The 18971-nt window shown below is 44.1% G+C and overlaps 1 protein-coding gene across 8 annotated transcripts in view; it reads left to right on the forward strand.

The window, feature by feature from the left end:
- KLHL3 (kelch like family member 3) overlaps positions 1-6267 on the forward strand; it is a 114462-nt gene extending 108195 nt beyond the window's left edge. For all 8 annotated transcript variants that reach the window (XM_075900450.2, XM_075900451.2, XM_075900456.2 and 5 more), the window contains one exon: positions 571-6267. In XM_075900450.2, the coding sequence (XP_075756565.1) occupies positions 571-599 (29 nt within the window). In that variant the 3' untranslated portion in view covers positions 600-6267. The remainder of the gene's footprint in view (positions 1-570) is intronic.
- The last annotated feature ends 12704 nt before the right edge of the window (positions 6268-18971 follow it).

Here is an 18971-nt window from a genome sequence, read left to right on the forward strand (position 1 = left end):
TGAACTGTTGTGAAGCAAAACCAAAAAAGTAATCGATAGAATGGTCTTCTGTTGAGATGCGTTCTAGTAGTTAAATTCCTGGACTATCATTGCTCATTAAAAGTGCTGTCATATGGGTGGAAAATATCGGGTAAATATTGCATTTTATTAATATCAGCGGAACTGACTTCAATGGGGTCTGTGTTGTGTAGTCTTGCCTTAATCTTTGTATTCCTGCCAATCAGTGTGAAAGAAGCTATTTGCATATATATTTGCATGTATATGCAACCCCATTTAAGTTGTGGCCCTTGGCATGTGCTGTGAGTATCATTGTCGCCCCAAAAGCTTCCAAAGTTGAGTAGCCCTGGTACAGTCCTTAACCTGATGATTATGCCTCCTGGTCATGTGGGGGTTTCTTCTTTTTTTGCTCCTCATGGCTTCTGTTTGGAGAGGATCTCTTCAGAACTGGGAACGGCAACTTTCTTTGCACCCTTTACTGCTGGTCTTAAGTTCGGCAGCATGTGCCTGTCTCAGCACAACCCTGAAGTTGTTGGGCAGTTTGTGACCTCTTTTTGTCCATTCTCACAACAGGGGTGGCTGTGATTCATAAACCGTTGTGACACCTACTCCAGCCAATGTGAGGAGCAGCAGTGAGATGAATCCTATTGGGTATTCTCGAGAAGATGCCGGACGCCTGATTTTATCCATCTCTTTGCTGTTTAACTCCTTGCCTGGCAAATACTGCATTAAGAATCCTCTTCCGTGGATAACGCAACAACGTGCCAATCCCAAGGTGTTGCTTGTTGTCCTTGGTGCAATCCGTTGTCTTTGGACAGCCAGTTTCCTGGAAGAACACTGTGTTTAAACAGTTACCAGAGAGACTGAATTTCATGTGTGTCACAAAATGCGACTGTAGGGAATGTGAGTAAAACCCAATATTGAATGTCTTCACTACTGATGCTTTGTTCACACCTTGAATTAAGCTATTTACTCACTGCTCCTGGAACTTACTACTGACCATGGCATCTTCTAACCACCAATCTTCAGAAATACTGGACCAGGGTGCTGGCTTGTGTTTGACATTATCTCAGTCACGTGTACATATGTCACTGGATAACAGTTTGTAGCCCTAGCGCCATCATGACTGGAGATATCCATTGTGTGTGATTTTTCTGATAGTCTGCTTTTATAAACAGGCTAGGATGTCCTGGGTGGGCAGTGGCTTGCCCAGAAAAAGGTGAATACCTCACCATGCAAAAGTTTTATAATCCCACAGAAACATGCTGCTCTGGAGGAGCATATTGCTCCCATAAAACATACACTGAACTGAAAATCAAGGAAAAAAGTCATACCCCGGTGTCCTGCACATTAAGGAACAGAACTTTTAAGCATAATGGTGTGTCTTGCTGAGCCACTAACATGTCTCCCTTGTATCCTGCCAAATAATCCTCCATCACCCAAGAAGTGATTAAAGACCAAGATAAAAATGCCTATGATGTCTTAACGCTTCCAGAAGAGGGGACTCTTATTCTTCAGTGTCATTGTTCTTGTTTTTAAAACGTTTTCTGCATTAAATGCTTTCTTCCATCCATACAAAGTAGTTAGCCGGAGCTTTAGAAAAGCCTTCCAAAAAGGATTTTAAACCGTGAAAGTTTGGCGCTGCTGTCACTTTTAGTAATCTCGTGTGTATCCACAGTCCTGCTAGCTTGTTTTCTCCTTTTTAAAAGAATGGTGTCAGCTTTCAAATCATGTGTGAGACTCCCAGCATACCCTACTGCGGGGCATCATGGCACCCTTCTGGGTATCCGCTAGTTAAAAGTAATACCAAAGGAGACTACAAATGAAAAATAGAGTGTGTGGGGGAGGAGAGAGAAATAATTATTATTATTTCATCTCACTTAACTTGGTGCGTTTTACAGGACTTTTGATAGATTCAGTTTACCCTAATCGAGTCAGTGAGAGCTTTCCTGTACAGGGACATTGACCTGCAGAATTACAGCGGTATTACTATTCTTAGGGTATAACTCCCAAAGCGGACTCATACCCTTTAAGATCAGAAAGGACAATCATGATTAACTAGTGACCCTCTGCACATTGGCAGACCACAGAACCTCAGCCTCTCACTTGCTTTCGGAATAAAAGTGACTTTTCCCACTGCGGCTTACGTTGCTTCGGAAGCAATTTAAGTGATCCTGAAGACGTTCCTTGCATTCTGGAATACAGTACTCACTTCAGGAGTTCTACCATTGCAGCTGTATTGGAATATTTATAGTGCAGTAATTCTGCTCATCAGTGTTCCCATGTAGACAAGCTCCCAGTATCTCCTTGCTCAAAAAGCTCTCCGTGTCATCCTTGTTCTTAGAAACATCAACAAGGAGTAGAAAAACCCATTCAAATTGTTCTTAAAGGAATATAAAAATAAGTTACAATGTGCTGATTTCAAGGGGAGACTGACCAGGAAGCAGAATATTTTAAAAGGCAGGGCTTGTCTACATGGAGACTTAGTGCAGGTAGCAAGCTGGGATGTAAATCTACAGTGCACTAGCTTGCCGTGCACTAGGGACTGTGACATCAATGTACACTACGGAGCTTTTTGTGATAGAGGGTTTGCTGGGCCCGTTAGTGCCCAGCAAGTTAGTGCACTGTAGATTATCGTGTTAAGTTTCTGTGTAGACATGCTAAAATTGACTTAAAAATGCAAGTTGACAATGTCCCTTTAACTGGACATAAGCTCGTGCGTTGTGCACCATCTCTAGGACATGTTAAGTAGCATCACTCATTCTGTGTTTTGAAGTGAACTGTCCACTGTAATGATAATCCAGATATTGGAGAGAGAAGATGGTGAGGCAATGTCATTTAATGGACCAACGTCTGTTGGCGAGAGACACAAGCTTATAAGTTTCACAGGGTTCTTTTTCAGGTCTGGGAAAAGTACTCTGTGCTTCAGAGCTGTGTGCACGGTAGATTGTTTGGCATCAGTAGATAGCACATATTCACAATGGCTACAACTACACTGCATACAGTATTGATATTGGCAGCTGGAGTGTTGTGGGTCGAATGAGGAGGGTTCTGGATAGAAGGAATAAGGTGCCATGAACCCTCTCCTTCACCCTCACTCCATGCTCTACAGTCTAAATTGCTGAAAAAAAAGTCAGTGAAATGAGTTTAAAAAAAAAAAAAAAAAAGATGGTTCTGCTAGCTGTTGGGTCATTATTGTGTGTTGTCTCCATAACTGCTCGCCAGGAATCTGATGTAAAGGCCACTGAAGTTGATGGGAATCTTTCCATGGACATCACCGGGCTTTGGGTCAGGCTCTGGGAGGCATAGCTACCTCCAACAAATGAGCTTCTGTTACACTTGAGCGAACCATCAGCATTTCATCCCCCAAGTTTCACTTCAGCTGTGAGCAGTCTGTCCAATGCTGCACAGAGGCTACATCTACACTACGAGTTTTCTCTGCAAAAAATATGCAAACGTGGGACTCATGTGCATGAGTTGTGATCTCATTTGCATATTTTCTGCTGATCTGTTTTTGCGCAAAAACAGGCAGTGTGGATGGGGTTTTTTTGCGCAAAAACACCTTTTTCTGCAAGATCGGTTAACCTTTTTTGGGGCATAGGGATCTTGCAGAAAAGGGGTTTTGCGCAAAAAGAAAATGTCCACACTGCTTGTTTTTGCGCAAAAACCCCAGTGCAAAAACGGATTGGCAGAAAATATGCAAATGAGTCACGCATTTGCATATTTTTTGCCTAGAAAACTTGTAGTGTAGATATAGCCAGAATGAGGTAATTCCTAAATTAACTCAATAGACTATGGCAGTGCACTTTTGAGTAGTTCTAAAACATCTCACTGGTGGTTATAATATACAGGATGAAAGGTTTATTGTCTTTACCTGAGAGGTGCACTCACCTTTTTGGACAATGGGTTTTGGTGGCTTATTGCTATTCTAAAGTGGCTTTTATGCATACACATGGCCTGGGGAAAACCACTAGTGCATACTGGACGTAGCTAGGAACCTGAGAGTTGGTCAGGGATCATTAATTGTGTTTTTGTCTCCAAAGCCATTTCTTATCGCTTGGAAATGGCATGCATCTTTCCTTCCTTCTCCAACATTGCAGCATTATGCAAGTCAAGTGACCTCGTTTTTCAGCTATGCAAATATGGACATCTGTAACACACAACAAGCCACTTGTAATATCGCCTAAAAATGCTTTTGAAGTTGTCTTATTGGACGTGTGATTACTGTTTATATTAATTCTGAGCACCTGAGCCAGATCCTTTCAAATGTTGCCTTTTTTTAGGATGGAAACTGTAGCTTTAGTGCTAACGAATTGTAATGTAAATATTTTTATAAGATAATTTTTAAGAATTTTTGGATTATTTTTTATTGTCCTTGATGACGTTCTGTTCCATTCTGTATCAAGTTCTTACACTCTCATGCTGTTTTTGCCAGCCACGGTGTGGGCGTGAATTGGAACATTTTCTGCACAGGAAATGGCAGCACTGTAACAAAGGTGGGATAAATTATTTTTCTCTCGTGTTAATTCTAACACATTAAAAGGCTACTGCTAAATTCAGCATTATGAATTTTAAATTATTTTGTTACCTCAGTTGCTAAGAACAACATCTTAGGTTATTAGATTTAAAAAAAAGGAATTGTAAATGTCTAATTAAACTTTCTCCTGTTGATTTATTCTTTGACATTCACTCACCTCTGACAGTGAAACCAGGCTGACTGTAGTCAGTTTCATTTTCAGGCTCTGCCCTGTGAACTGTGTTGCAGCTAGATGGGTTGTAATATAGGGAGATTGGTTTTGAGCCCAATCCTAATAATGAAAGCAAATCTGGTAAGTGCACGACGTTTTGCAAGGTCCTTTTTATTCCTTTCCAGGTGAAAATGTTGGGCCGTAACTTCCTCATAATGTTCCTTCTTGACTGTCTAGTAAATTCATGGCCCACTCCTAAGCGCAGATTTCTTTGCAGGATCAAGACCGTAGGCCTGGTCTGCACCTTAAGTTAACTTAGCTGCGTTGCTCAAGGGCATGAAAATTTCATACCCCCTCAGAAATGTTGTTAAGCCACCCTAAACCCTGATATGCACACTGCTCCGTCAATGGAAGGATTCTTCTTTCGCCCTAGTACTGCCTCTCAAGGTGTGGACTTACTACAGTGCCAGGAAAGCTCCTTCTATGGCTTGTGCCGCTATCACGCTTGTAGTTTACATGTACCCTTTGATTCCGTAAGGGTGGCTCATAAGGTCCCAGTTTGAGAGGGAGCTTTCTTTGGAAGAAGGATGTATACACACAGCCTAAAATCTTTTCCTGCAAGCTTGTTGAGACGTTACATAGGACTGTGCTTCTAAAGCTGATGAACAAATGCAAAGTCTCCTCCAACATTATTGGTTACCTCAAGTTTTTGGTTGTTTTTTCAAGTGATTTTGAATCAGCGCCTTATTTTCCATATTGGGTCCAACAGGTAATTTGTGTCCAAAGCCAGTTTTTTGTTCACTTCTTTTAGCTAGGTGTTTTTTTCTATGTAGATTTGTAAAGCTCTGTAAAGACACTTGGCAACATTGTGTGAAAATGCAATGCATATGGCGTCCTTGTGCTATTTTGAAGACCAAGATAAACTATCCAGCAATCTGTGATGCCTGCTGATGAGACAGTAGCAATGGTTCAACAGCATGCTCCATTTTGTGGCTTTAAACTTTGGGAGGATTAGTGTCTAACATTAAGGCAGTTACACCATTCATTTTAAGAGACATACAAAATGGGATGGGTGCATAAATCTTATCCATGGTAGAATAATGTTGCTCAAAACTCCAGTGTTTGAAAATATGTATTGTAGTGTGGAAGTAAGCTAAACAAATTCATTAATCTTTTGTTCTTTTTTTGCTATCAGATTATAAATTATTTTATTTCTCTCTACAGTGGCAAAAAAGTAAAACAGAAGATTTAATTTGTATATTTTAGGTGTAAAAAAGCTTAAGAATAATGGGAGAGTGTGAAAGAGTTTACCTGGCTGCAGAGATGTTTTTGTAAAACAGATTGTTGGCATAATGGCTGATACAATGACACAGTCCATTGGTTGACTTCTTAAACCTGTCACTTTTTGCATAGGTGTCAAGGACCAAATCTCTTGTGAAGTAATTCACTTGGCAGATGTCTTATCCATTTTGGCAAACAACTCGAGAAATGGTCATCATAGAAATACAAAATCAACAGGAAATTGCATTATAGTTTCCAATACATTTTGCTTTAATTTGAATAAAAATTAACTTATGCAATTCCCCTTGGTCAATTTGGTTTGTTCAGCTCCTGAACGTAGTTGCATTGAGGTGCAGGGATGGGATTTTTTTTTTAATGCAGCAAATATAGGCCCTGATCTCACAGCTTGACCCCCATACAAGAGGACTCTTGCTTCATCTGGAGCTCCATTACAGGATAAGGGTCACAGTTTGATTAAAAACTAAATTGCTGTGGCTACTGCCAAGAGTCCTGGAAACCGAACGAAGACTCCCATAGGATTCCCTCTACAGTCAACATAACTGAATTTAAAAGAGAAATAATTTTACAAATGTTATTTCTATTGTGTTTTACATGGCTCGTGTGGAAGCATCCTCCTCTAAGAATAACGAGGAAAAATTTGAAAACATGTAACAGGGTCTGAATGATCTGCTTGTTTCTTGCAGCATTGCCATGTTGTCAGTAGTCACTGCCATAGATCTGAAGCCTCCATGTCTCAAGTTGGTTGGAGTAGAGATTGCTCTGAGATCCTCTATTATGTCAGCTTACACCAGGGTGAGGGTCATGCTCCTTCAGATATATGTGCCAAGCTGCTGGTAGGCCACAAGGCTGAAGGTGGTTCAGCTGCACTGAAGGAAAGATAGGCCAGGCAACCCTCTCACGCTGTATGTCCTGACGCCTGGATTTGGCTTTTCCTTCTCTGGGAGAATTGTAGGCAATCTCTTCAGGGACTGCCTTAGGCCTGGTCTTTACTCCAAGGAAGATCGATGATGCTGCAATCGATCTTCCAGAGTTTGATTTAGCGAGTCTAGATAAGACTCACTGAATCAAACTAGAGGGCGCTCTCATCCGCCTCTCCTGCGGAGATGGTGCCGAGCTTGGCTTAAGTTGTGTACCTTAAGCTGAGTTTCTGGGTCTAGTATAGACTTGGCCTTATATATTTTCAGGCACAGTTTGGTAATCGCCTGAGAGGCACCAACAGCTCTTGCGCCTCCATTTTTACCTAAAAAAAGGAAAATGTTCTGACTGCATCACAGCATTTGGATCATGGGCCTGGCTTGTGATCACGTTGAACATTCTTGCAGTTGGTGTCTCTGGAATTGGTCATGCCAATTTTCTTCCACAATTTGATCTGAGGAAGTGGATCTGGCCCACAAAAGCTCATCACCTAATAAACCATCTTGTTAGTCTTTAAAGTGCTACATAGTCCTGTTTTTTGTTTCAGCTACCCCAGACTAACACGGCTACTTATCTATTACTATTCTCTAGAAGATCATGGTTTTGAAGTACCTTAGTCAGGCCTGTTTTGAATTTGTTCTATCAAGGAATCCAATCCCCTTATTTTTTTAATGCACTTTCATGGGCTGTCTATGGAGGATATCTCCACACTTTCACCAATTTCCTTTCTTCCTCCTTAGGGGCCCAAGATCACTGAGTTTCCATTCTACTGAGGAGGAATGGCTGGGATTGCCCTTTGAAACCTATCATTGCAACCCGCAGTCTGGCCAGAGGATTTTGTGCAGCATTAAGTGTTCAAAATCTGTGTTCTCTCTCTCTCTCCAGTTATGGTACCTCTGTCATAGCAAGCTCCTCTTAGAGTGGGTCAGACTGAGATATCACTGACCATTAACCCCTGGAGCAGTGTCCTGCAAAAATTCTGATTTAAATCAAACGCATAATCATTTAATTTGAACTGTGTGTTTTAGACTAGACTGAGGATTAGACCAACCATCCCCCCTCCCCCTTTTCAGTGCTACAGTAATTTGAATCCACTTCCTGGGAGAGAGTGCTTGATAACCATTTTCTGAGAGAATGTGTGTTTTCAATATAATCCGTTCCAACTTTAGCGTCTCTTTGATTGTTCCTAGGCTTTCTGTTGTGGGCAGCAGCTTTGCTGGAACTAAAACAGCTGTAAATATTGCATGTATATGTTAATGCAGAACCCAAGGATAGCCACAAACTCCACCATGGTTTTCTGGTAAGGAATTGAGAGTTGTGATTCAACATAACTGAGATCCTTGGATCCTGTGATATGCCACAGAGACTGTGGTACATAGACAGCTTGCATGCATCTCTCTCTCTCTCTCTCTCTCTCTCTCTATACACACACACACACACGCACGCAGTCCCTGGGTTACATGGATCCGACTTACATCGGATCCCTACTTACAAACAGGGTGAGGCAACCCCGCACTAGCTGCTTCCCCCCAGCAGACCAGGGAGACGCGAAGCTAGCGCCCCCCCCCCCCCCCAGCAGACCAGGGAGACGCGGAGCGGCTTTCTCAGCAGACACCTCAGCTTGAGAATAAAGGACTGAGGGAAGTGAGGTGTGGGAGAATAAAACTGAGCTCTGGAGAAATGTTTGGCTAGAGTTTCCCCTACAATATGTACCAGTTCCGACTTACATACAAATTCAACTTAAGAACAAACCTACAGTCCCTATCTTGTACGTAACCCGGGGACTGTCTTTTATCTTAATGCTTCCTGTGGGGCTGCAGGGTTGGAAACAGGCACTTCATTGACATTCTCTAATTCTTCCAGTCTACAGTAGATTTGGCTGAGCATCTTCCTGCTGGAAGCCACGGATGTGCGCTGCTGTCTGACCAGATGGGCCATTCTCTCCACCTGTCAGGCTGCAAATGGTTTTTGGGAGGGTGTGGATGCAACATTGCGCCGTGCCGGAGGATAGGAGTAACGGCAGAGATTTCTTTAGGGGCGAGGGGGGATTGTGGATATGGTAATATCACAGCAAACAGGGAAAACATTTTGCCTCTTGTGCCTAACCCAGGACCCAGCGCTGACTTGTCTTCCTTAGACTTCCCCTCCATAAAGGCAGTGGGAGTTTTGCCTGACAGAAGACTGGCCTAGAATTTAAATTACAGTTTGCCCTGGTACCAAATCCCTTGTGGTACCAGTATTTGAAATAGGCTGTGACATGTCAGGAGGGGTTGTAGCAGGTCCTCTTGCTTTTCCGGCCAGAACAAATGTCCTGTGGGAATGGAAGGGTGAGTAGGGAGGAAACTGAGCACTTTATTCTGTGCATGAGCATTGCATCCAGTGTTAATCACCCTAGACAAGCAATTGTAGTCAGACAGTTAATTGACCAGAATACTTATTCGGTGTTGCCCAGAGCAGGGGTGGGGCTGTGCACCCTGGCTGCAGGCTTCTCCCCAGGTTGATCTAAGGTTGGGAAGAAGAGGTGCACCCTGGCTGCCAACTTCTTCCTGGTGCCAGTCGGGGAGGAGGGTGGCTGCTCTCCAGCCTCTGGCTTCACTCTGGGGCTTGCCTGGGGCCACTCCCTGGACCTGGCCTCAGAGCACTGCACAATCCCAAACCGCTGCTTCCTGGGGCAGGCTGAGAAGTTGGGTGCTTCTGGGGAGGGATAGCTCAGTGGCTTGAGCATTGGCCTGCTAAACCCAGGGTTGTGAGTTCAATCCTTGCAGAGGCCATTTAGGGATTTGGGGCAAAAATTTGTCAGGGATGGTTCTTGGTCCTGCTGTGAAGGCAGGGGACTGGACTCGATGACCTTTCAAGGTCCCTTCCAGTTCTAGGAGATAGGCAATCTCCATTAATTTATATTTTTAACTGACATATTACATAAAGTGGTAAAGTAGATGTTAATATCAATTGTTATACAATCAAACTTTTGGGCACCTTTAGGACTTTCTTGCTAAAATATCATTCATTTTGGATTGAAAATGAAAAAAAAAAAAAACTGGAGCAGTGGAGCAGGCAAGATTTTCTGTGCTCCAGCTCCACTTCAGCTCTGGCAAAAACAGCAGTTCCACTGCTCCGGGCTCCGCTCCAAAGCCCTGTGAGAAACAGTTGCATTGTAGGCACATTCCATTGTCCTGGCACAATCAAACCCTGACCTGCTTTGTTAGGATAAGAGGAAGCTTAGGAACTGAATTTGGTGGTCCTACCTCTTATTGCTTAAGAGATCTTGAACAAACAGAATCACAAACGGATGGACTAACACACATTTGTAAAATATATAGATAGATTGTTTCTATTGCAGTAATAGCTGGGAGCCCCAGTCATGGACCAGGACTCCTATTGTGCTAGGTGCTATACAAATCTAGAACAGATTTTCACTAAGGGTATGTTTACACTGCAACACTATTTCGGAATAACTAGCGCTATTCCAAAATAACTTCGTCCGCGTCTACACGGCAGGTAGTTATTTTGAAATAGTGTCAAAATACTGTCAAGCTGGAGGGCTTCTTACTCTGACTCCTGTACCCCTCGTACGAGTAAGGGAAGTCGGAGGAAGAAGTGCTCTATTTCGAAATAAGTGCTGTGTAGACACTTCCTATTTTGAAATAAGCTACGCAATTGACATAACTCGAAATATGCTACGCACATTGAGCTAAGCCCTGCTGTGTAGATGCACCCTTAGTGTCCATTGGCATATCCACGCTTACATCAAATTCTTCTGGTTGAGGTATGTTTAAGATCCCTTTCTTCAACCGCTTAATATCAATTCCTTCCTTTTAATAGTGAGGGATGCTAGAAATCTTAAGTGCTTGCTTCAGTGATGCACCTAACTCTGGAAATCTTTATATGGGAGCCATTAGATGCAAGGGATGATGAAGAATGTGAGGTGCACTGCTGGGGGCTTGTTTCCTGTACCCAGTCCTCTCTAATAATGCTACAGACTGTGGCACAGGCCCCTGCTGGGAGCATTCCATTCCCATCTGAAACTGGAGTCAACTTTGTAGATCGCCCTTGAGGAGGTTCCAGCAATGGGGGGTGAATTGAGGAATGAGCAACGTGATTCTTGATAGGCAAAGCACCTGAGGGGTGTGGTGCTGCCTTACAGATGCTAAAGTGACTCAATGGCTGTGAAAACAACAAGGAGTCCTCTAGTGCCTTAGAGACGAACAGATTTATTAGGGCACCAGCTTTTGTGGGGAAAATGCACCTCATCAGAGGAACTGCAGTGGAGGCTACAGAAGCAGGGGTACATATAAGGAAAAGTTGCTTTTGTTAACATGTTAACAGCATGAGTGGATTTGTGTAAGGTTTTCAATTCATCCTTGTGCCACTAGAGGCTGCCACATGCCTAAACAATGGGCACAATTTTCCAGTCAGAAGAGCAATTTATAGGCAGAGCTGGGAAATAATCAACTTCCCAGGTGAATGGCACCTCTAAGCGCGTCTACCAGCTGAGATCAGAAGAAACTCCTCTCAGGCTTTGCTGTGTGTATTGCTCCTCTCCGAATATTCATCATGCTTGAACTAGGGGCATTTTCCATTTTGCTTTTGTGACCCATCAGGACAGCGCTGAGTAAGAGTTTGGCTACAGCTACACTGCAGCAGTACTTTGGGATACCGGAAGTAAACCTTCATTAACTCAATGTTAACTGGATTTCAGACAGTTGCCAGAGCTGGCATGTATAAATTTACTATTTTCTTTAGCTCTGGGCAAGGTCACTGCTGTACCCACTAATGGGTATTTGGTCGAAATTCTGTACAAAGTGGGCCATGTGAGGTGTCAGTTTGTGAGAGGAGGTCAATTGATGCAAGGTGGCAATCGGAGGTATCCCAAAATAGCTATTCCATGTCTTTTGAGCACGCCTGTTATTTCGAATTATAATGTGCTCTATTCCGACGTCCCTATAAACCTCATTCCATAAGAGACATTTTGGAATAGCAATTTATTTTGAAATAAGTGCTGAGTAGATAGTGCCAAATTTCAAAATAAGCTATTTTGAAATTTGTGTAGCTTAAATTGTGTAGCTTATTTCAAGCTACGGTGCAGTAGCCTTTCTGGCCTCTTTGGTGTTCTGCTTCTCATCTGCTGGACTTTGTTGTTATCGTAAGTTGACACAAATTGTTCAGCATTCAGCATATGCAATGCTCTGTCCGTCACTGCATTTCCCTGTGCCATCTACCTGAGAGAGTCTGCTCAAGAACTCCTAAACGGTAAGCATTAGGAGCACCAAAGTCAATATACAGCTTCCTTTTATCATAACTAAAGGAAGTTCGGGGTTTGGTTGTGCCAGGACAATGGGCTGTGCCTGGAATGGGATTGTGTCTTATAAAACCATACAGAAAAGAGACAATCAGCAGGCAAGTGAAAGGGGCTGGCTGGGGGGGCCCCTTGTGTCTGGGATTGCCCCAGCCCTGAGCTGCCAACCTCCTAGGCACCCCATAGGGACGGTGAGGGAGCTGAAGCCCCCCTCCTCCCCGATCCATATGGGAACATTGCGGGCTGTTCCCCTTTGTCAGGGAGCATGGGGAAAGTGCACCATTTGCTGCATTCCTCACTCTGGCTGAGGAGCGCAGGGGGCACATGAACTTGGACCTGCCCCAGCCAGGGACATGCACCCCTCCTCCAGCTGTGCCTGATAGAGCTGCAGCAGCCATGGACAGGTAGGTGCTTCTCACCTGCCTCCAAGCTGCTGCGGTGAGAGAGGGCTCGGGAAAGTCTCTCTTCCTAGGGGAGTCTGAAACCTGAACCCCTCATTCTCAGCCCCACCCTAAAGGAATGATTTTCATTTTATTTTCCAAAACACACAAATTAAGGACCTGAGCAATGCCAGACAAATCGTATAGTAGTGCATAAAGAATGCATCTTACTCCAGTTCTTTGACTTGAGTCACTGCTATTCAAAGGTTTTGGAGTTGTGACCATGTTTTCTCCTATGGCAGTGCTTTCGCAAGAGTCAGTCCTGCATCCTTTTTCTGATGCTTTGTAGCACACTTTTTACATTTTGCTCCCTGTTTATTGTTTTTAATGCTGATTTCAAAAGCCAGTGTAGACACAGACAAAAATCATTGTGGCTGTAAAATCGATCCGCACATGTGACTTCCCAAGAAATCCAGGAGGTTTTGACAAGTGCTATAAGAAGTGCTGGGCGCCTTATCCCAGTGCACAGGTGAGGACATGGCCACAGTGAGCTGATGGCCACTGGGTGCAGCTTCATTGGCCATCACAAGAACGAGGGGTCTGGAGTTCTTAGCACCAACTGGTCTAATCCTTTTCAGATGACTTAGGGGTAAAATGGCTGGGGCCCTCTTTGCCTCAGGCCTCCCTTAATTGCTACCACTGCTGGAAAATTTTCTGAGCATGCTGAGTGTAGATGAGGCTACCTAGGGTGCATGGCAAGGGTGGGGAATCTTTTTTGGTGGGGGGCTGCTGACCCACTGAAGAACCAGTTGAGGGCCACACACAATTTTTTTCCTTCAAACTAATCCTTACTGATGTGGTCCCCAACTGAGAAGCAGAAAGACATTTTCCACATTCCCCTCACACACCAGAGGCTAGGGGGGCCCAGACTAGTAGATTTTGTGTGCTCCAGACCCAAATGTGAACCTGGGGAGCCTGAAGGGCCAGCACAGGCTCCCCCAGCCTCGGGGGGCCAGATCCAGGCAAGCTGGGGGCTGCATCTGAGCCCCAGGCCTTAGGTTCCCCACCCCTACTGTAGGGAGACCCAGGGGATGAGGCACAGGAGGGAAAGAAGCTGCCACTCCAGGCTGTGTTAGTCAGCACCATAGCAAAGGTGGGGGCAAGGCTGCACCTCACACTCACCTGCAGCAGCCAGAGGCCTCTCCCTCATTTATTACAGAGACGAGTAGAGAACAGGGCTCCCTTGCACAGGATCTGGGAGAGGAGCTCAGACCTGCCAAACACTTGCGGAGCTGGGGCCTCACCCTGTTCTGCCTCTGAATTGTGTTAACTTGTTAGGTGCACGGCAGGCTCCTGTGATAAAGGCAGCTATTTGTAACCCTCTCCCGCTCCGTGTTTTCAGACAGTGCAGGTGCTGAGAATGCCATGGCCCAGCTGGAGAGGCTCTGCGGCCTGTTTGCAGAGAGCTCATGTGTCTCACTCATTACGTGTCACAACAGGAGCTTGGATTGCTCATGGTTATGACACAGGCTCACTCCTTATCTGGGCAGAACAAGTTTGGTGTATTTGTCAAAATGCTTGTTTCTGGGTAGCTCTGGAACATCTCCCATTTTCACCAGAGCACGTGTGCAGATCTGCAGTCTGTCGCGAAAACAGAGAGAAAAGGATGCATGTGCCAAGCCAGTGAAGGAAAAGAAACTGCACATTAAAAAGGAGAGTGACAAGCCTGACGTCTCCTTTCCAACAGAATCCTGTGCACTGCTGTAACTACATTTGGGGTTGATTCATGGGCCAATGAAGTTAGGGGGTAGGCGCCCCTTGCCAAACTTTGAAAATCTCACTCCAGGTGTATGTTACTTTAAAAAGCTACATTTGGGGGGGGAAGTTAAGGTTGTAAACTTCAGCCTGTAGAAGTTAGGAAATGCCAAAACAAAGGGAAGTTGCAGAAGTTGGAAGACATCAGGAAGGAGGCAAGGGATTGTAGGAAGAAGGCAGTTCAAGGCTGCCCTGGAGAACCGGGTTCTATCCCTTCCTGTGCCACAGCGTTCCTGTGTGATGCTGGGTGAGTTGTTTAAATCACACTACTTACTGGGGATCACTAGCTGCATCTTTCTCACTTTCAGGGTGCTCAGCTTGAAACCCTGGCTCTGATTTTCAGAAGTGACAACTACAAACAAAGTCAGTGGGAGCAGCGCTCTGAGCTCAGCAAATGTGATGTAATGCTAACCACTCTGCAAAATTTAGCTGCTAGGCATCTCAAACTGGGCACCTAAAATTAGGGGACAGTTTAGAATTTAATCTCTCGGCACCTCATTTCCCCATCTATAAAAGGGGCTCAAATAGTCCTTCACCGATCCCATAGGAGTGCTGTGAAAAATACATTCAGTCCTGTTTGTTTGTAAAACACGAAGATGCTGTAGAGAAGCATCCTGGAAATCCCACTGAGAAAATGAATGATTTCGTCTTTAGAAGAGGGGTTGAAAAGTACATAGTTAATAAGGCCTGGAGCTGCTCATTGGGCAACTAGGATAAAATATTGAATAGCTGCTCATTACCTGAGCCCTGTGGACCCTATGCACTGAATGAAGAAACATGCTGAAAAACAACTTCTTGAGAGATTTCCAGGGCTCTTCCCAAGTTTCTGGCTTATTCTTGCAAAAATGAAAAAAGGTGAATTAAGTAGGCACAATGCCTTGGTTAGAATGTGCACGCAAGACATTGTGACCTGATAATGGCAACCAAGTGCATTATTAATGATAGGACAGGAAAGTGCTCGTTACATTTTTCATAGGAAGCTCTTGCTGCTGCATAACAACCCCCAAGGACAGAGAGAACCTGGATTTGGGAGCAGCTTGGGCATCCAGTGCTCTGCATATACACTTTGTTTGAGAATTGGTAGCCACTTCCTTTTGCAAATATTTGCCATGTGTTAAAATGCCTCCTATTCCTGTTTGAAAGATGACTTTTATTCGGCTCTTTATTTCAGCTTCATTTTAGTTCCACTATAAATCACAGATGCTGGGAGTAGGGATGTGGGGGATTCAGCAGCTGTCGCTGGCTTAATGTCATTTCCATCCTATCCAGGGTTTACAGTTTAGTGCGGTGGCTCAGTCTTCCACCTCCTCCTCCACTATACCAATTCTACCAGCCTCCCTACTGTCAGCCGACGGTCAGGGCAGTGAGTGTGTATGTGTGTGTACTGTACACCCGAGACTTCCCTTGCAGTGGGCAACCTGGAAGAGGTTGATGGGCGCCCCAATAAGTGTACAGGAAGAGCTTATTACACTTCAGATTTCAGCTGCTAGAATTCATAATTCCTTCGCAGCGGGCAGCCTCGGGGAGGCTGAGAAGCGCCCCAACGGATTTTGCCACCTGGGTGTGACACAAATCCAAACGCCCAAGCTCTCCCTATATCTGTCCCTTTATGACCGGCTGAAGTTCTTTTAAATTGTGTTTGGTTCTGTTACAGCAACTGAAGGAGTCAGGTTAAAGCTTAAACAGTTACAGGTTTATTAAAGAAGCTTATAAATCATATGGTTACAATGGCTATTGTTCTATTTCTTAACTGCTAGCAAAATATAGATCTTTAAAATGGTTACAAAGAAGATAAAGATAGAAAAATAGAAATAATGGTACCAAGTAACAGCTTACTCTTTCTATGTGTACACTTAAGACAGAGGACCACATCCAGGTACAATTGTTACCCCCTTCTGTGCCTCTCGACTCCAGCATGTCAGGCCAGGGCCGGTCCCTCAATTCCTAGGAAAGACAAAAATACGAGGTGGGTGTCCCCATAGAACCTCGGGAGGTCAAACACCTAATCCGACCAGCAGGTAGAGGGTAGAATGACACTCAAAGTGAGTGTGTGCTGGACCCATCTTTTATACCCATAGGGTCACGTATTTCTCTTTCTTATCTGTCATGCCAAATGGGGCTGGTCTGTCTTTTGTGAGACCAGTTCTTACAAGGGTGTTGTGAACTTAATTTACACTTGTAAGAGAGATAACTAAATTGGAATTACTGGGGGATTCTTTTCTCAGTGGGAAATTCCTCTCCCAGGGACTGTGTGTGTGTTCGAATCAACATGGGTGCCAGCCGGGGCAGTTCTCGCAGCCTCGAGGCCAGCTTATTGACTTAATCGCTCTCTTTCTCCACATATCTGTTTTTTCAGCTTCTCAGGATCAGATGAGCCAGCATAGACTATGCTGATTTTACTGCTCCTTCTCTGCCCTGTATGCTTCAGAGAGGCAAATAAGATGGATGATATGGGGGGTTGGTCTGTCTGGCTACACCTACTAGAAATATGTGATATCACACCTGCTTTGATGGCATTATTTCTTCTTTTGCTCTCTTGGAAAATTCTAGCATATGCAGTCATGTCTTGATAATCCTGGTCAGTATTATATTTGGGGCTGCAAGGGTAAAGTGTTTGACCAACCTTGGTTTGGGGAACTAGAAACGAAAAGGAGAATTGCAGCATTTGCTCTGTTTTTACAAGCATATTTCTAGCTTGTTTGTTGTGAAGTGAGTTCTGTAAGTTAGCGCAAACTGTAAGCTAATGCGAACAGACGGAGTTCATTTCTGCAGCGGGGGCTTGGAGGGACTGATGGATCTTCCAGCACATATGTCTTTTTGTAAAACAAGTCAGTTTAGTTTTGGGCTTATCCCAAAGAACTATTTCGTTCAGGCTCTTTATGGCACAATCACAATAGACAAAGATGATTTAGTGTTTAATCTCTTTAGGGCAGGGACCACCTATAATAATTAATAAATCCAATATTGATTAACTTCTTCCTTGATTGTTCTGTGCATGCACAGTGGGGTCCTGATCCATTGTTGGAGCCCCTCATTGCCACCAATTGCACAGAATAATAGTAATGGTAGTACAAATAAGGATTCTTTAAGTTTGGAAGGGTGGGCCAAACAAAACCACCTTTCCACAAACTCCCCCCCTACAGCTCCCCCAATCAACCTGTCTCTGAATGGCTTTAATAGATGAAATGGGCCTTTTGCAAGAGCTGATAAAAACACCTTTAATCTCAAAAGGTTCTTATGCTCAAGGTGAGTCTAGAGAAGAGGGTCTCCATCAGACTGGGAGACCAAAAAGAGCCAGGGGGGAGGGGGAACCCTTTCTAGAAATGCTAGGTGTTTCTTTGAAGTCACTGCAGCTAAATGTAAGGCGCACCTGCTTTGGCCCAGATGAAGATGCTTTGCATTTCCAAGTACATATGGTACTCCTAAGGGAATTTTGTGACACTGCAATGCAGAATTATGCAGAAATTAATACAGAGCGCACAGGATTTCGCTTCCTTCATAGAAATGGGCTGCAGTGCAGGGTCTATTTGGGACCACTGGATCTGGCAGAACCCAGCTTGCACGCAAGATACTGCTGGGGGGAGGAAGAAGGAGTTAGAGGGGTTCCTGGCAGCTGCAATTTCCTGCATGCTCTGGAAGGATGCAGAGCATGCAGGAAATTCCACACATCAGGCTGTTTCTCCCTCTGGCTCTCTGGAGGCTATGGATATATAGACTCTGAAAGGGAAGGGGTTTAGGAGTATTGATTGGGGGCAGGGACATTGCAGCTGGGTTCAGGGGTGCTCAGGGATAGAGAAACAAGAATGAAGCTGTAGTTTAACACTCTACTCGTGGAAGAATTTTGTGAGTGTCTGTTTTGTTTCAAAAGCTTCAGAGGGGTAGCCAAGTTAGTCTGTAACAGGAAAAACTTAAACAACAAATAGTCTGGTTGCACTTTAAAGACTAACAAAACACGCAGGTGGTATCATGAGCTTTTGTGGGCACAGTCCACTTCTTCAGATGACCAGAGTGTAAGATGTACAGAACCAAAAATAAATACGGGAAGGAGGGTGGGGAGGGGGTGAAGAAGGAAAAAATTGGAAGGGGAGGGGGGGAAGAAAGAGGCATTGGAAAGATAATTTCAAAGGGAAAGCCAAGCCAGTATGCAACAGGAAAAACTGAAAATCAACAAATAGTCCATTAGCACCTAAAGACTAGGTAGTTAAAAGAGGCAGATAAGAACCATTAGTTTGCAATGTAAAAGAAGAGTATTAACACTAGATTCTGTACAGACATAAAGAACCATAGGCACCTTCATTGATTGGCTGGTTGGTTGATAATGTTCCAGCCATCCAATATCATGATTTAAACCATTTGCATGAGAATTAAACTTGTGAATGAAGTCGATTTCCAAACCACCTCTGTATATTTGGCTTGTACCGAAACAGCAACTTGGAGATCCCTTAATGAGTGTCCAGAGAGGTATGTTTCAGACATACTTGCTGACAGACATTTTGAAACAAGTTACCAAAATAACTGAAACTGGCATGATTATGTAGTAGCCCTGTGATTATGTTGCTTGTATAGATGTACGGATAG

This window comes from Pelodiscus sinensis, chromosome 16, assembly GCF_052426305.1.
Source record: "Pelodiscus sinensis isolate ZL-2025 chromosome 16, ASM5242630v1, whole genome shotgun sequence".
NCBI lineage: Eukaryota > Metazoa > Chordata > Testudines > Trionychidae > Pelodiscus > Pelodiscus sinensis.